At 43.3% G+C, this 17,126-nt stretch overlaps 1 protein-coding gene across 9 annotated transcripts in view; it reads right to left on the bottom strand.

The window, feature by feature from the left end:
• The window catches only part of TEAD1 (TEA domain transcription factor 1), a 161,556-nt gene that overhangs the window by 34,289 nt on the left and 110,141 nt on the right, over window positions 1-17,126 (bottom strand). For 4 of the 9 annotated variants that reach the window (XM_065066320.1, XM_065066313.1, XM_065066315.1 and 1 more), the window contains 3 exons: window positions 12,398-12,462; window positions 9,538-9,600; window positions 9,387-9,449 (listed from right to left, as the gene is read on the bottom strand). In XM_065066320.1, coding sequence (XP_064922392.1) covers window positions 9,387-9,449; window positions 9,538-9,600; window positions 12,398-12,462 — 191 coding nt within the window. Of the gene's footprint in view, window positions 1-758; window positions 9,340-9,386; window positions 9,450-9,537; window positions 9,601-12,397; window positions 12,463-17,126 lie in introns of those variants that run through there. The other 5 variants (XM_065066318.1, XM_065066321.1, XM_065066317.1 and 2 more) reach the window with 4 other exon arrangements.

Raw genomic sequence — 17,126 nt, 5'->3', positions numbered from 1 at the left:
CAACAGACTTGCAAACAGTGACAGATTTTTCTTCATGCTTACAGGTTTAGAAACATTTTGGATTCTGTTTTACGACAAGTTATTTTAGAAGTTAGATCACAAAAATGTAAATAACATTTTAAACTTCCAATTGTGGTATTTTACTGATTTACAGTGTTCCCGAAGAAAACAATCAGCTGTAAAATTTCTGCTGTTTTCAAGCACACAGGAACAAGTCTAGGAAAAGATGGGTTGTTATCGATTACTTGTATTAGAGCAGTGCTTTGAGTCCTAGTCACTGTCAATCACATATGACCACAGAATAGAAAAGGAAAGCCTCTTAAAGCAACAGAGAAAACTAGGTGGTTTTCTCAGGTCAGGTAAAATAAGTAAACAACAGACTGTTACTATCTGGTAAAGTGGGGTTCTTCATCCAAAAGTACTGTATTAATGAAGTGCTAATACTTAGGTACGTGACTTAGAATAAAGGAACACAAGCAGTATTAGGCAAGGATATTTTTTTTCTAGTTTTATTTTACAAGCAAAGTAGCAAGCATGCTGGCAAGACATGCATGCTCTTATATATATATATATATATATATGACTTTGCACATATGCTCCCTCTAAAGCTTGTATGTAGTAGTACTATAGGTGAGCAGTTTCTTCTTTTGAATAGCTCCTTTAGAAACAGCACAGGCTGAAAGTACAGGAAAAGCTAGCCAAAAATTCTGCCAAGCACAGCTAAGGTACATAATACTTGGTTTAGTTAAAATACTTACCATGCTTGTTACCTGGATACAACAACAAACAGTTTATTAAAATGCTTGTGTAGAAGAGCAGATTCTCAGCAAAATATGAACAAAATCGTAAAAGACAAAGGAAGAGCAGTTTGCTCAACATTAAATATCAGCTTTCAACAAATGCATTATTTTCACCTGGGGACTGATTCATTAAAAGGAAAAAAAAAAAAAAAAAAGATAAAAACCTAACAACTAAACACCGGGGAGGAAATAACCCCCACCTCCCTGTGTGAAAGCTGCAGATACTGAATGAAGGGGGTTGTTGCTGGGCTTGTTTCCCTGCGCTGTGTGAGGAGCCCTGGCAGGCGCCTCTGTGGGACGCAGCCTGGGAGAGCGGCAGGTGGAGCAGGGGAGTAGCTGCTCCAGCAGTGTGCCTGCTCTGCACCTCAGCCCTGCTCTGCCCCTCAGCCCTGCTCTGAACCTTGTTCCCACTCTGCACCTCGTCCCCACTCTGCACGTCTCAGGATGGAGTCTGGAGTGCAGCCGCTGTGGTGCTGCCCGCAGCAGCATTGACACCTGCGACTCAGCCACGCTGCTGCCCGCACAGTGACACTGGGTGCTGCTTTCTGACCTGTCAAAGCGACAGGACCACCTCGCCGCAGCTGAGAGAGCATCTACAGAGCAGCTTCTGTCCTGCTGCTGTGTGGGGGGCAGGAGGACATGGTACACATCAGTGTGTGAACAAAACTCGGTCGTTTCTCCAACTTGTATCTTTCCCATACAAGCACAATCAGCTCTGGCTCTGCTGGCTGCCAGTGCTCACCTCTGCCTGCCCCGGGGAGGAGGCTGTGCGCAGGTTTGTGCACGGCCCGTTTCACTGCCTGCCTTGGGATGTCTGCAGACCACGGGGCTACAAAACATTTTGGTGGGTGTTAAGAGGTGGCATTATCTTGAGAACCACACAGCTCCCCAGAAAGCCGGCCCCTCTACCCTCCTGCACAGCAAGATGGACCTTCCATCAAGAAAGCATGAAAATGAAGAGATGTCCCTAAGCAACAAGGGGATGCTAGCTCCACCAGACTCTTCTGTTCCTTTCCCCGCCTTTTTTTATTAGGTGAGCTGGCTTGGAAATGCCAGACTGTGCAAGTCTCACTCGCAGTCTACTGAATCATAACAAAAACTAACATACAGTGGATTGATATCCTGTGTGTGCAATGCACGACTGAAGAGACATCTGCCTCCAGGTACTAGTAACCTCCAAAACTATGAGGGTGCTGCTTCTGTGACTGCCTTGTTGTTCTCCAGAACTGCTGGGGCATTACAGCCTCCTCTCCTGCTCTGCCTCGGGGCTGCAACCAGTCCCACCAGTGTCACCACGTGAAGGTGCAGCCAGTGTCTGTGCTCCTGCCAGGTTCCCAAACTCATACTGCTCTGTTGCTATAATGGTCTTACTATTAGGGGGATCTAAACTAAAGGAGAATTTAAAAGTACAACCTTTGTTAGGGATAGGAAAGTCCATACCTGGGAGTTGCATGAGCCCGGGGTAAATTATGTATCTGTGAAACAGTTCATATCTTGCCTGGCTTTAGCCACCTCAGGTTTCCAGTCTGAGGAGCTGTCTAACCCCTGCTATTGTTCCTGCATAAGCACCTACAGGAGACAATGCCTTTCTTCCTTATCAGGCATTGAAACCAACTCAAGAGCATTACTTTCTGTCATGTAACCGCTGTCCAAGGACTAAAATAGGAGCGTGGAGACCCCCAACTTCTACATGGTAAGAGTTACAGCGAGTAAATCCCGCTATAACAGATGAACTAAAGAAAAATTCTCAAATATTTACATTTCCTTCAAGATGCTCTGTTCACAGAAGGAGAGACACTTGGTCTGTCCTTTAGAGCTCTTAGCCACTATCAGAAGTCAGTCTGATGATCCTGAACTTTAGGAACAACTACAGGGATTTTTGGAGGGAGAAAACATGTTTTATTTCATTACATGAGAAGCGATGTGCCTCCTTTCTTGCCAGTGGCTGCTTTTTGCCCTAGAACGTTCTGCATTTTGTGCTGGCCATTCATCTCATCCTCTGACCAATTACATTTACAGGAGGACGGAGAGAGAGCAAAAATATATATATAGGATGACAGCTCAGAAACACAGCCCTTGAAACAGGGCTAGTCTTGAGGAGTTTCAATGACTCCTACAAAGTTTTCCAATGGTGACAAATCTGCCATCGCCACTGGACATCAACAGACTCAGGGCAACACACATCAACAGGAAATTTCAGCTTTTGCAGGCTTAGGAACCTCTGCATAGTTGGAAGATCAGTTTTTCTCAAAGTAATTGTAACTACACATTCAAACGTGAAAGAAATTGTATTCAAAATCAAATAAAAATATATAGGGGGTCCTGACTTGTGTTGGCAAAAAAGCACCTTCCACTCCAGGAACATTTTGGAGAGCTGCAAGGTGGTGGCCTATGCTTGTATAATCGGGCAGACTTCATAGTCTTCAAAAACAAATGGGAAAACCACATTTTAAAGCTGTTTATTTAAAATGAAACATTAGCTTCCCTGCCACTTAAAAAAAACACAAGAATACATTGGGGTTTTTTTACACTGTAATAGAGAACACTTGTAACCAGGAGGGAATGAGCCTTTCTACCTATCACTGCAACGTGGCGGCTTCTGGGATGAAACTTGGTAACTGCTTAATAACACACAATGGTATTACATCACAGTTTAGGCTGCAAGAGAAGTAATATATCCAATTAAAACGGCAGGGGTAATTTAAACAGGCAGATTACAGTAATTACCCAAGTTGGAATTTGGCCAGGACAAATGGGTTAACACCCCTACTCTGAAAAACAGGAACGTTGTGGGATTTTTAATGACCACAAATAGTTAAGACTTCGATTTCCTATCTTGTCCAAGACAGAAAGGAGTTTGTTTTGCTCTCACTTATGCTGCTGAGTAAAGCTGGAATAAATCCTTTCAGGTCAGTGAGGTTTATGCTGATGTACATAAAATAGAAGTTTGGCCCAGTGTGCTGCAGAGTCCCATGCCGAGGTTCAGCAGAGATTGTGGGGACAGTGTCTCCTACTGAATCACCAAATCCTAACAGTGCTGAAGGTATGTATTCCTTGGATAGGTCCCATCTGGCCCTGACCTGGCTTGACCCTATTTAATTTATGACCTCTGATGGAATTGCTGCTGCCCAGGAACGACACTGTCATGAGTAACAGGCTGCGCTCTGAGACTGCTGCCTGCCTCAGAAAAGCCTTCTGTGCTGTGGTACGTAATTAGTAATGAATGTCACTGAGGTGGATTTAGAGTACAACCAGTGGAAATCTGGTCTAGTTCCAGTAAACTCCTAAAATGTCATCACTGTAATGGAGATCAGGGTCTGCCTCATGTTTTAGCCGACTGCTTCTGGCTGCAGTTGCAAACACTTTGGTTTTGGAAGGCGTAAGAGCTAGGAATCTAATGCAAGGAGACTATATAACTTTTAATGAATCAGGCCCCTGAGGTTTACTTTTCACCCATTAGTTTTGGAATGCAAAACACATAGTTAAATTAGATAACGATAATTCCCCAGTATCTTCCAATTATAAATCTTAATAACTATAAAGGCCCCACATGAAACAAGAGTTCTACATGACAAGCACAAAAGGATTTGTGCTTGACTTTCTTTTAATCCAACATAAACAGAAGAATAATTCAATCAATCAGTTCAAATGAGTTCTACAGAAAAAAAAAAATAAAAACTGTTATCCTAGAATGATAAATGGGGCTTTGAATACCATGTTATCTATTACTTTGGTTAAAAAAATATCTAAGACAGTATGAGGAAAAGTAAGCACAACAGAACACAGTATTAATTCAAGAAGCCCTAAAATCTGTACCAATATTTAAAATACAAAAGTTTTCTTGTAAGGGAAAAAAAATGACATAAGAGAAGAAATAACAATTTGCTCACAAAATGGATATTACAGTAACACTAACATAAAATAGACTCCTAATAAGCAATTTTGCAGATGTTATTTCTGCTCAGATCTCATATTGATTCAAATAACCTTTGCAATAATTAGCTGTAGCTCAAAAAAGATAAACAAATCATGAAAATATACAATTGTTCTGGACAAAAGATAGAGAGCACTTCAGTGTTTCTAGCCCTGATCTCCAATTTGCTTATTATTAGAGAAGACAGGAGTAAATACAAAAGCTGGCTATTTCAGCCAGGCAATAGCTAATGCCAAGAAGAGAATGCGCATTCAAAGCTGTCCCAACTTGCTGCCTAATGAGTAGCAATTAATACATCTTATTGTATTTCAAAATGCTGAAGACTCCATTCACATCAAAGGGAATTTTTCAAGGCTTTTATCATTGTTCATTTAAAAAGTATAGAGCTATCTTTAGCATTTTATAATTGACAACAATATTTCTTTTTATCCCTCAATGCGGAATGTAGAATAATGGATTTTAAAACATGTAATACGTGTGAACTGTAGGCATTTTAATGTTTCTTTTTGTTTTTGTCTAATTAATCTTGCACTGTGAAAAAATATCTGAAATGAAAGTCTAAGACAGATGTATATCCTGCTGTGAAGACCTTTATTCTCTATTTATTCACAACTTCCAATCCACTTTTTCTCCTGAATGGACAGAGGTGACTTTGGCTCCCTGTCAGTGCAAAGGTGGGAGATGCTGCAACCTAACACTATGGGCTGGTGTATTTGACAGGGAAATACAACACTAGAGTGTAAAAATTCTGCTTTTTCTCCTCCAGTCTCTGCACGAGAGGAAATGTCATGAAGAGGAGCCACCTTTCAGATCTGTCTCCAGGGACAGCTTTATCTCAGCCTCCCTTTCCGTTTTCATGAAACGAAGTTTCTCTAACTTCAGGAAGATTGTAATAACCTCAGAAAAATAAGATTAAAATCTGCAAAATAGGAGTATTTTCCTGCTGTAAAAAGAATTAAAATGTACAACATCCCTGGAAGGGCACATTCTTTGCTGGTGGTCCGTCTTGAAATGCAGTGATGGCATTTACAGGCAAAACTTCTCTTTCTTGTAGGCTAGGGATCCATCCATCCAGAGTGACTGTAGGCGTTCATCATCAAAGAAAAGGGACTTTGCTGGGTCAAGCAGACTTTATGGTACACTGGTGAGATTTCAGTCTATTAGGTAAGCTTCAGTATACTCTATCCAATGCCATAGGTGCAGATAGCTCTGACAGCCTTCCATTCATTTGGATTTTTGCAGAAGAGTAACACGGGAAGATTTTCCCAAGACCTCTCCTCACCACAAGCAGGATTCAGACCAAGGCAAGACAAAAGACCTCTTGGTATAAAATAAATTCAGCAGGTACTTGGGGAAAAAAAGTTATTTATTATATTGTCAAAATAAGAGAACAGGAACTGAGGTCAACGGGATAGATTGGCCACATCCTGAAAGAACAATAAGAATCAGAATGGTTGGGGTTGGAAGGGACCTCTGGGGATCATCTAGTCCAACCCACCTGCTAAAGCAGGTTCAACAGAGCAGATCACACAGGAATGTGTCCAGGCGGGTCTTGAATGTCTCCAGAGAAGGAGACTCCATGACCTCTCTGGGCAGCCTGTTCCAGGGCTCTGGCACCCTCAGAGTAAAGAAGTTTCTCCTCATATTCAGATGGAATCTCCTGTGCTTCAGTCAGTGCCCACTGCCCTTCAACCTGTCACTGTGCACCACTGAAAGGAGTCTGGTCCATCCTCATGACATCCAACCTTGAGATATTTATAAACATTGATGAGATCCCTTCTCAATCTTCTCTTTTCCAGGCTGAACAAACCCAGCTCTCTCAGTCTCTCTTCATAAGAAAGGTGCTCTAGGCCTCTTGTCATCTTCGTAGCCCACCGCTGGACTCCCTCCAGTAGTTCCTTATCTATCTTAAACTGAGGAGCCCAGAACTGGACACAGTACTCCAGATGCAGCCTCACCAGGGCAGAGTAGAGGGGGGAGATGGGCAGAGGGGTGTCTGGTGGCAACGGAGATGGCCTCAGCTCGGAGCTGACTGAACTCGTACCTACGGACTGGCATGACGGATCTCTGTATTAATCCACAGAGTGCTTGCCCCTCATGCTGTAGGTAGGAAACCTGACATAAGATGCATGTGGGGTTTTTTTAGGTAGTAACTGCTCCCCTGGATGCCACCAATCACAGGTTTTGCAGAGTAAACGCAAGCGCCAGCTCGTTGTTAAAAGGGTGAGATTGGCCCAGGTCAGAAGCAGTGCTTCCCTGGGCTATCTTCTTGGTCACTGCTTCACCAGTAAAGGCGGGCAGCACTCGCTTCAGGAGGAGAGCCCATCATCTTCCAGGGGAGGTTGACGGGGCAGTCCAGGCTGCTGCCCAAATGGCCACCACTGGAACAACAGGCACTCATCGATGTCAAAATGTATTCACTTTGTCTTACTTTCACACCAGTGATATCCTTCTCAGGCACTTTTCAAAGGATGCTGGACCATACAGATGGTTCAATGGAGGAATAAGAAAACGGGCAGTAACGCTAACAAGATGTCTGGAGCAGAAAGGTTCCTTCTCAGGTCCAAACCCAGCAGCTTCTCCCACTTCTAGGGAGTAACAGCAGCTTCCTGGCAGAAAAAGCAAAGGTTCTCTTTCTCATAAAGTCAGCTCCCTTAGGCACCTTCTTGCATCAAAGTTTCATCATTTCCACGTGGGAAGTGCACACTGTCCTCAGCGTGTCATCATAGAGAGCCGAAGCAAATGTCTCTGCAGAGCATCGGGGCGTGGAGGTGGGAGACTCTTCCCGAAGCAATCGATTCCTTTCATCAAAACCCCGGCTTTCTAACTCAGCTCTGGGGAAGCAGGAACCCACCAAGTGGGAGGGGGCAGCAAGGTCTGAAGCCCTTATGAAATATTTTGCTGCCCTAACGGATCTTGCCTTCTTCAGGTGGCTCCTTAACATGAAAAATCCCTCTGGATCTCTGTTTACTGCAAATGGCATCTAGGCTAGAGGTCTCAGATATTATAAGGATTTATCTAGCTTCTTTCTTCCTTGGAAGGTTTTGATAAAAATCAGATAGCAGGTGTAGTACTTTAAAATATTTTTTGCTTTATAAGTGTTTTCATATTTTAAGCTATTTGGGGCACTCAGAAAAGGAAAAATTTTAGAAGAGTAAATCCAATGTTTTTGTTAGGCTCCTAGGCCTGTATTTTGGTATCTAGGTGGGCTTCCTGATCTTTGTAGCCCTGAGCGCTCACCAGTCCTATAAAACTCCCTGAGAGCTGCTGGTGCTCAGCACCTCTGAGAGTAAGGCCACCTATATACCTACTTAATTTTAGGCATCAAGGATCGACAACTTAAGCTTAAAATGCTACATATCTCTGTATTATTGCACCCTGGGTTAAAAAGCAGTATGTTTAAGTTGTCTTAGTTGTTCTTCAGGAACCCCAACTGCTCAGCCAGTGCAGCTAAAAAGCCAGCCACCAACAGCCAGACAAGCTTGCCAGCATGCTGCCCACTGCGGACCAAAAACCCAGTGCTCTGTCAAGGGGGCCTGTTACAAAGCCAGGCTGTTATTTATACGCTGCAGTTCCAGAATCGTGGTAAGCATCCGCAGCGCCCACCGCTTAGTATTGTGAAATGACTTTCTGAAACGTTTTGCTTTTCAGCTAGAACAAAAACGTGATTTGTTCTCATCTTGGGGCGGGGAGGGGGGAATACAAAAGAAAGATGAAAAAAAAAAAAGGAGGGAAGGAAAAGATTTGCAAGTTCTTTTGCTTTTTATTAAAAAGAACAAAAAAATCAACAGCAAAAACTGGAAAACCCCCTCTTCCAGTTTTAAGTAATGCGAAAACAAAACAAAAGGGTCCCAAGATCTTTGCTGGAAAACTTGAAAAAACAAGCCATCCAAGAAACCCCTATTAAATGTTTCCAAGAGTTTCTTTTTAGCCTTAGAATGTATTTTATGGAAGCCAGGGAAAATGGGGACATGTACAATTTGTCACGTCAGATTAAGCAAACATACTTAATATTCCCTGAACAGGACTCTGACTGAGGCTCTCCAAAGATTAAATGTCAATATTTTACTTTAAAAAATAAAATTTCAGGGAATTTTGTAAATAGTACGTAACTTGAGGTGATACTAGATTGTACTCTAGAAACACCTTATAGTTAGAGCAATCTTGATAAGCTGTGCTCTCTGGCACTTGGAATAAACAATCTGTTTTAAGTATTCTTGATAGCATTTCAAAAGCACAGACAAAAAAACATTTGGGAATGGAAAACAATTACCCCAATTACCCTTCTGGTAAAAGAAAAAAACAAAAAGAAAATGCGTCTACACAACTGCATAAAAACCCAGTGTATTTAAATACACTCCTAGCAATTAACTGTTTTTAAAAAAATAGAGGCTAACAGGTTAAAAATCAGGTTTAGGTGCTGAGCTGTTACAAAGAGTAGTTCACTTTGCGTTTGGACAGTGTTAAAACAATGTTTTTAATGAGGATGCTAGTGCAGAAACCGGAGATTAAACACAAAGAGACGCAGACAGCTACCACATGCAGGAAAAGGAGGTTACAGGCACGGCAGCACCAGGCGCTCGCCCATCACCGCGGGGAGGAGGAAGGGACAGGCATAGCAACCACAAGCCCAAAAGCAGAAAAGCGCATACCTTCAGCTTGGAATGAAAATCACGAGATTTCCTTCTGGCAAGAACCTGAATGTGACTAGACACCTGCAGGGTAGGGGAAGGGAGGAAACAAAGGAAAAGCCTGTAACCATGGAGATGAAAAGCCCCCTACAACTGGGCAAGCCAAACGTACCTTAATGGCGGCTTGAATTTCTCGAACTTTCTTTCTTGCTAAGACCTGTATGTGACTAGACACCTACATTGTTCAGGTTTATAGGGGAAAAAAAAAAAACAACAAACAAAAGAAAAACAAAAGGCAAATCAAATTTTAAATGTCTATTTTTTTTCTTAAAAAGAAAAACCAAAAACTTTTCTGAGGGGAGGAAGTTATTTGCATCTTCAGTAAGCTCTGCTGTTAAAGATACCACATTCCCAGCCAGATACCAAGCTCTTAGAACCGAGGCTTAACAATACAGGTCATCACTGCAGCGACTTGATTAAGGAAAAAAAAATTAAAGGAAAAAGAAAAAAGGAAAAAAAAGTGTAACCCACCAGGTTGTGCATTCAGCTACAAGACAGAAGACACAGTTCACAGTTGGACGCAGCCCATGTGCTTTGGTACGGATCCCATCCGTGGGCAGTCCCTGCGCTCTCGCACGGGCAGCCGACAGGATTTCTGCCCCATCTGCCAGGGATGCAGATGCCCACTCTGACCATTTGCCACTAGGCTTGAGACATAACTTGGCACCGAGGAGTTTTATCCATTATTTATTGTGTTCTGCAGCTCCAATGAGGAGCCTCAGGCTGTGCTTTGACTCCACTGAAATGCTCTAAATTCTGGAACAAATGATAAAACCCTGGCACAACACAGGTCTCTGAACCTGTGCTGGCTTCCTCGGTAATTTCAGCATGAATTCTGCCCACAAAACACTCATGTAAGTGGAGACCAGTAACTTGACATCAGCTTGAGCGATGTCCGGGTTTGGCCCATCATCATTACATTTTGGTAGGAAATTTGTGTAAACCCGGTTCTGCACTAGACCAGTTATTGGTCAGAAGTTGTTGCCTGTGCAGTGAAGGGTCTGGGTCCAGATTCACATTCCTGTTTACTCAGGCACGTACTGAAATCCATGCTATTGATGGTGAGGGTTTAACGATGCTGCATCGCTTGGTAGCACTCAGCACCCTACAACCCTCTGTGTGAAGGGTTAAAACCTGCAGTGATGATAAAAACTGCTAAAGAGAAGTCTCTTATTCTTATCTGACCCAGGGCATACCATATCAAGTGTTGTACATTTTTCCTAAATTAGTTACAATTCCTGTCTGGGAAGGAACAAAGCAAAAGAAAAGGAGAAACAAAACTTCATTTCCTTCCTCTATAAGACTGTTCCACGTCAATAGCACCAAAAAGCCTATATTTTTAGTAGAGAAGCACACAGTAATGCATAAATGAGCACAGCCCCTGGAGGCCACCTTCAGAGACTTCTTCAGGAAGCAGCTCAGGAACCAGTTTGCAGTAATTCAGAGTTAGAGTATTGCTTACTAAGCAATTTTGTAGTCAAACACGTAGACCAAGTTTTCACACGTGTTCATTTGTTTTGCTTTCAGTGGGATATTAGTGGTGTTAAAGATTATACAAGAAGCACAATCATAACGTTTAATTGCTCAGTGGAAACTCAAAAGTAACGACCATCAAACTTTTCCAGACACTCAGTCTAAAGAGATTCATGAATCGCTATAGAGGGATGTAAAGTAGAGAGGCAGAACATTGCCATGTGTGAGCCGCAACAGCTCTCTTGGCTTCACCGCGGCTCTACCAGCGGACACTGACCAAGGATCTAGCCCCAAGGTCTGCATTTTGACTCGGATGTGACTTTAAGATCCCAGCATAACCCCCAATTACTGGAGCCTGCATGGGCATAGCAGGGAAAAACTTATGACCTTGTATTTTTTTTTTTAATTTTAAGATTTCTTTGCCAATCTTTTGTTCGTTCTGCATGTGCTGCAGTTACTCTCCTTTCTCGTGTCTTTTTTCATCCCTCGTACATATGTTTTCTTCCTGACAAAGGACACCACTCAGAGCAAAACATCACCCAGGCCAAAGTGCTTTAAATCCGAGCGCTGGCAGCAGGCCACCTTTGTGTGTGCTGGCTCAGCATCACCTTTCCCTGCACCACACAACACGTGTAGCATGCAAGCGTACGAGCCTCTGCCTTCCCCTTCACCACGCACCGGGACGGGGAGAGGGGGAACCTCGCGCTGGATGTTAGAGAAAGTGACGGGACTCCGTGATTTGCGAAGCATTTTGAAACAGCGCAAGGGTTTAGTAACCACCGCATACACTACACAGAGCGTGTGCCTTCTGTGAGGCTGCTGATCACTGCGGATATTATAAATTAAAGGATTTAGTCATATAAGTTAAAGGTTATATGATAATCATCTGAAAAAGACTCAAGACTGGTTAGAGGTTTATTGTGACTCTTTGACGAATGAAATCTTCCTGTGGTCACAGACCAGGAGCCAGAAGGCTCTTAAGAGAATTTTGTTATTTTTTCATACTGTAGCAAGTACTGCCCATGAGCTGAGAGCGTGATTAGGATCAGCCCTGCTGGACAGTTTTTATTTATTTACCTCTTATATCCAAGGATCATAACCTCTATTATATAGGTGGACTGGCTGGACTTTTACAAGTTCCATTATTCACCATCTCAAAATAATCATTATATTCTGTAATTATCCTCATAGAGGAATAAGGCACAGTACTTTATGCTTCTGCTCCAACTTTTGATTTTTTTTTTTCCCCCCAACTACAGGGGATAATAGCTTCATGTACACACAGCTTAATAAAAAAATGCATCCTTAAACCGACACTGAAATGATGCACAACGTAAAAAAGAGGAGTTTTAAAATATTTTCTAAACAGCGTGTATTTAATCTGAACAGTGAAGTCAATACATCATCTCATCAGAGCTGAAGCACAGACAGCCACTGCAGCCAAAAATGCCATTTTTGTCATTCACTGACATGCATACTTCCCCACTGGGTTATTTTACCTGCTTCCTGGTCCGTGTCTTCCCTGTTCTAAGTTTGATGTATCTGGCTATCAATTCATTCCTACCTGAAACAAAGAAAAGATGCATTATGAAGGACAAGAACATCATATCCACAAACACCATCAAAATACCACATTTAAACATATGAGTTCCATGCGTATGAGGCTATGTTTTCTTACATCTATTCTGCTTTTCCTTTGCGAACTATTTACCAGTATTTCTCATTTTTCATCAGTATTTCTCTTCCCTCTGCTCAACAGACATTACATGTGCCACACCACAGAGGGCTGTGGGTTCAGGGTTTTCCCACAGAAGTCCTGCAGGTATTTGCAGGCAGAGAAGCACCTCCTTAGCCAGTGGTGATTCCCATCATGTCTTGTTGGAGAAACCTCTGTGTTGGGTGTTGACACAAGGTCTGGGCTCCTCTGGTTTTGCTTCCAACTGTGCTGGGTGGAGTTTGCTCCCCCAAAGCACCAGGACCCTGCTGCAAGGAGCAGCTGCTCTCAAGAATGCGGTGTGTCACCCGAGCACAAGAGCCAATCCCCCAGATTTTACAGTTTCACACCAGCTTTTCTCCAAGTTTTAATTCTATGAGAAGGACGGCAAAATCTGTCCCTCCTGCCAAGAAGCACTCTGCCTGCTCCACTGACCGAAACCACCGTCCCAGTTCAGCAGGTTATCAATCACACCCTTAACTCGACGCACAAGAGCCGTCACCCTGCGGTGACTGAGTTCCTGCTGCAGTGGGGTCAATCAACACGGTGGTTTGTTATTTAGAGCTCTGTTTCTCTTGGAAATGTATAGTGTTTCCAAGTTTCTAAAATGGCTATTTGACTCTTCTTCAGTCACACATTATGCTACCTAATACAAACTAACATTTTCTTTCCAAATAATTTCCTTCCGAAGTATTGCTGACATGGAAGATAACACAGTTTTATGTGGTGCCCTGTTTATTTTCACTGCATATTATGTTACTTCTCCATGAGTTGTAATAACTTAAATATACTTGTTCAACAAGTCCTAAGTTATGGAGTTATTTGCATTCAGCACAGGGGATAAGCAGACTGTGTGCAGAAAATGAGAAAACGGATTTAGCAGCAAGCTGCAAATGGGGAGGTTAAGAAAATACGTTGTAACCCACCAACTTATTTTAAAGTTGACAAGCACATACATGGAGAGTGCAGAAAGATATCATATCAGCTAGGGACTCAAACTCTTTCAGTTTGACGTAGCAGAGGAAAGATGGAGACGTTTTGAAGCAGCATGTCTATGTCAAAGGGCATTTTGTTGACTGGAAGATTGAACATGATTCCTCAAACTATACCTTCATTTTACTTTTTTGTTGTCTTCCCCCCTGAGCCTTATTTTACAGCCTTTGTCTCACAGCTCCCGTCTCTTCCATGGTTTGGTAAATGGGTGCTAGAATATGAAATATCAATGTGCTTCAGAGTAGAGCTTTGATTTCTCCAGCTCCCTTTTTGTTTTGGTCTGGACTGGGGACCAGGTTTCCTGCAATGCACCACTGCAGAGGCAATACGAGGTTTGTATAATAACTCTTTAGCAGGTCTCTTCAGGACGAGCTTCAAGAGGTAAATTTTATGTGAGCAAACAGCTACACGAGCAAGCAACATTTCTGAACACAAATGAGGGATTTCTGTATGCAAAAGGAGCAGCTAGTTACCTAATTTCACGCTAAGACCTTGTCTTTTGGCAGGACAGCAGTTCTGCAGCACCATGCCCACAAGGTACTTGCCATTTGCTGTGAACAAGAGCCTTTGTGTTCATGGGGTGAATCCAGGGAATGCTCAATCTCTGTATCTCCCTATTCTTGTGTTCTTTCTCATAATCCAAACAGTTCACTTTAAATATGGAGAATAAGTTGTCTTAGTGGTGTCTGTCCTGCTATGTCCTCGTGCTGTAACAGCAGCTGCCTCACAGTGACAGGACCGCAAATTGACATGCAGGTGTTGGACATTGGCAGAATGGAGCTGCTCTACTCTTCATTAACATTAGGTAGAAAAGTTCTACAGTGGAAAAATATCATACAGTTTGGGAAAAGGAAACATCAGAGAGGCTGAGAGCCTGAGGCCACCGCAACAAGAAGGGAGAGAAAAAGGTATACAGTGATAGCACATAACACTGAATGTGCTCTGGACAAGAGTTTTCCAAAACCTTCTTGCTTGGTACTTTTTATGCCTCTGCAGTGTCCCTTTAATGAGTACTAGGCTAGGAGACAGTAAACAGGTGCACAAAAATTAAAAGAAAACAAGGAAAATGTATTTCACCACCTGCCAATGGGGAGTCTGAAGGGGTGGTAGCCTGTAACAGCAGCACCGCACAATCTGGTCAGATTCAGAGATCACCATATTCCTGCAATCACTAGTATGGTAGGTGGTATGAACACTTTCATATTTCTAAATGTATATTTTTATTTAATTGGGGAATGTTATATCCACCTGCCCCCCTGAAAGTACCTTCTTTGAATATCTTTAAGTATGTACATACATTAAGCACCCAGACTAGTTTCTTTGTGCAAGAATGGTTGTCAGGTTGTCCTTATCAGCAGCTGGTGACTCTGCAAGGTCAATGACTCCATAAGGCAATCTAAAGGATTCATTACCACCTCTTGTCCCTCAGTCTGTGTCGAAGATGTCTCCAATACACGGTCACTCACTCCAGCCATCCATTGCCTATTAAGGCAGCCCTGTGCAGCCCTCAGCCGTGGCTGAGGAAGGAAGAGTTAAACCTTCTAATGGTTTCACAGTTTTCTTCCCCTTCAAGAAAGCTAAAAAACTATTTTTAAAGGAAAGCTCAGATTCCCAGGCAGACACTTGACAGAAAAATCAGCTTTATAAAAAAAACCAAGCACTGAAAGTCTAGGTTCTATTATTCAAAATACCAGTCAAGTGCTGTTTCCAGTTGAGCCCCAGTCCATCCATGAAGTGCGTTGACTTGAATCAAGAGGGGGTTTCTTCAGCCTCTGTCTAGCCCGGCAGGGGTATGACTACCAAAATTGTGGTTTTGCAAAGTGATCGCTTCCCCTTAAGGTGAAGTCTAGCTGGAGCCTAGCTCAAGAAGAGTCAACAAGGTGGAATAATTTGACTTAAATTACAGGCAGGAGGAACTCTACAAGAAACCATGTAAAGTGGCTGCAGCAACAGCCTGATATTGTCCTTAAACCCATGCTTTCAACACAGTAAAAAAACATGCATCATGTTTGGCCAGAGCAGGAGATGCTGTAGCCTGTTGAGGCTCACTGAATATCTTCTGCCCATCCACAATGACCTGAAAAGCCATGACTTACCAAAAAGCCATAAACACATACATAGGCACTGTGTGACATCTGTGAGATGGATGTCTTCAGCTAAAAGTTTACAGCCTTTATGTTATCTGCCAAACACCAGTGCTCTTCTTTACCAGCCCTGACAGAAAAGATCTTATCTCCCAATCAACTAAGGCCTAGAGAGGATTTTAAAGAAAAGAAGGCTGAATAATCCTAAAAACACCCTTTCCTGTTCTTCGGAATGAGAAGAGTCTAAAAGAAAACGAGGCTCAAGGAACTTCTTTAACTGGCCATTAGAAACCCCAGGGTGAAAAATGCTCATTAATAAATACATCTGTTTTCCTCTAGGAAGAGCTCAGTTGTGGAAATACTTTCCATACATGCCTTCCCTCTCTCTCCCTGTCATATATATCTGGGAAATTGCCTGGTAGAAGAGGTCAGGTTTATGAACTGTAAATGTTCATCTCCTTCTTGTCATCCCCTATGACAGTCTCCTGCTCTGAATGTTTTGGTTCAGGTATCAAAGAGAAGCATGGGGAGGTGCCTGGTCAGATAAAACATCTTCATAGCACAGGAATCTTTTATGAGGATCTTGAAAAGATCAGGAGAGGACCGCCACAAACATTTTACATAGGTTGCCTTTTTTTCCGTTTAAAATTCAGCCTTTATCTATCATGACCTTCTGTACTGCAATTGCAGACTACAGTTCTCCCTGGACTGATGCTGAGGAAGAGGCATTTTATACAACAGAAGATCTTTTTAATCACGGCATGAAGTAAAAAAGGGGTTCAGCTAGAAAACAGTGCAGGTGCTAGAAAATCTGCGAGGCTTTGTGGGGTGCCAAAGCATCAGCGTGGCCGCTCGGAGGGAAGGGCCAGGCCCTCAGGGCCGCCCTGCGCCTGCCACCCAGCGCCACACAGGCTCCCGCCGCCCCACCAAACTACTGCCCCAGCCCCGAGGAGCATCGCCCTGAACAAGGGACCGCGCAGTGATCCCAGACACCTCACAGGCAGCGCGAAGGACTGACATTTCTGCTCTTCTTGTTCAAAATAAGCAGAAGCAGCTGCACAGTGGGGAGGCTCCCACCCGCCTGGCCCCCGGGGAGGCAGTTGTTGCTCTAACAGAGGCCCCTTGTGCAGGGAACCCTCCCCCACTAACATTATTCCAAAACCAGCCTAAAGCAGCCAAGCATCAGCCCCCACAAAGGTCTCCATGAGGCTCCTGGGTGCCACCCTTGGCGTTAAGGGTGGGCAAGGGCCCCAAAGATGAAAATCACCTCACGGATGAGGAGGGCACAACCAGCAACCCCTTCACGGGCCAAAACCAGCACCACCACCTCTGCATAGGAGCCATCAGGCCACCACAGGCAGCTCTACCATGATGCGCGTGATCTGTGAACATGTCCCCTGCTATGCCGGGTCCCTTTCCACAGGTCCCGGCCACAGG

Source organism: Columba livia, chromosome 5 (genome assembly GCF_036013475.1).
Source record: "Columba livia isolate bColLiv1 breed racing homer chromosome 5, bColLiv1.pat.W.v2, whole genome shotgun sequence".
Classification (NCBI taxonomy): Eukaryota; Metazoa; Chordata; class Aves; order Columbiformes; family Columbidae; genus Columba; species Columba livia.
Note: the sequence above shows the minus strand (reverse complement) of the source record. Positions and strands in the feature narration are given on the sequence as shown.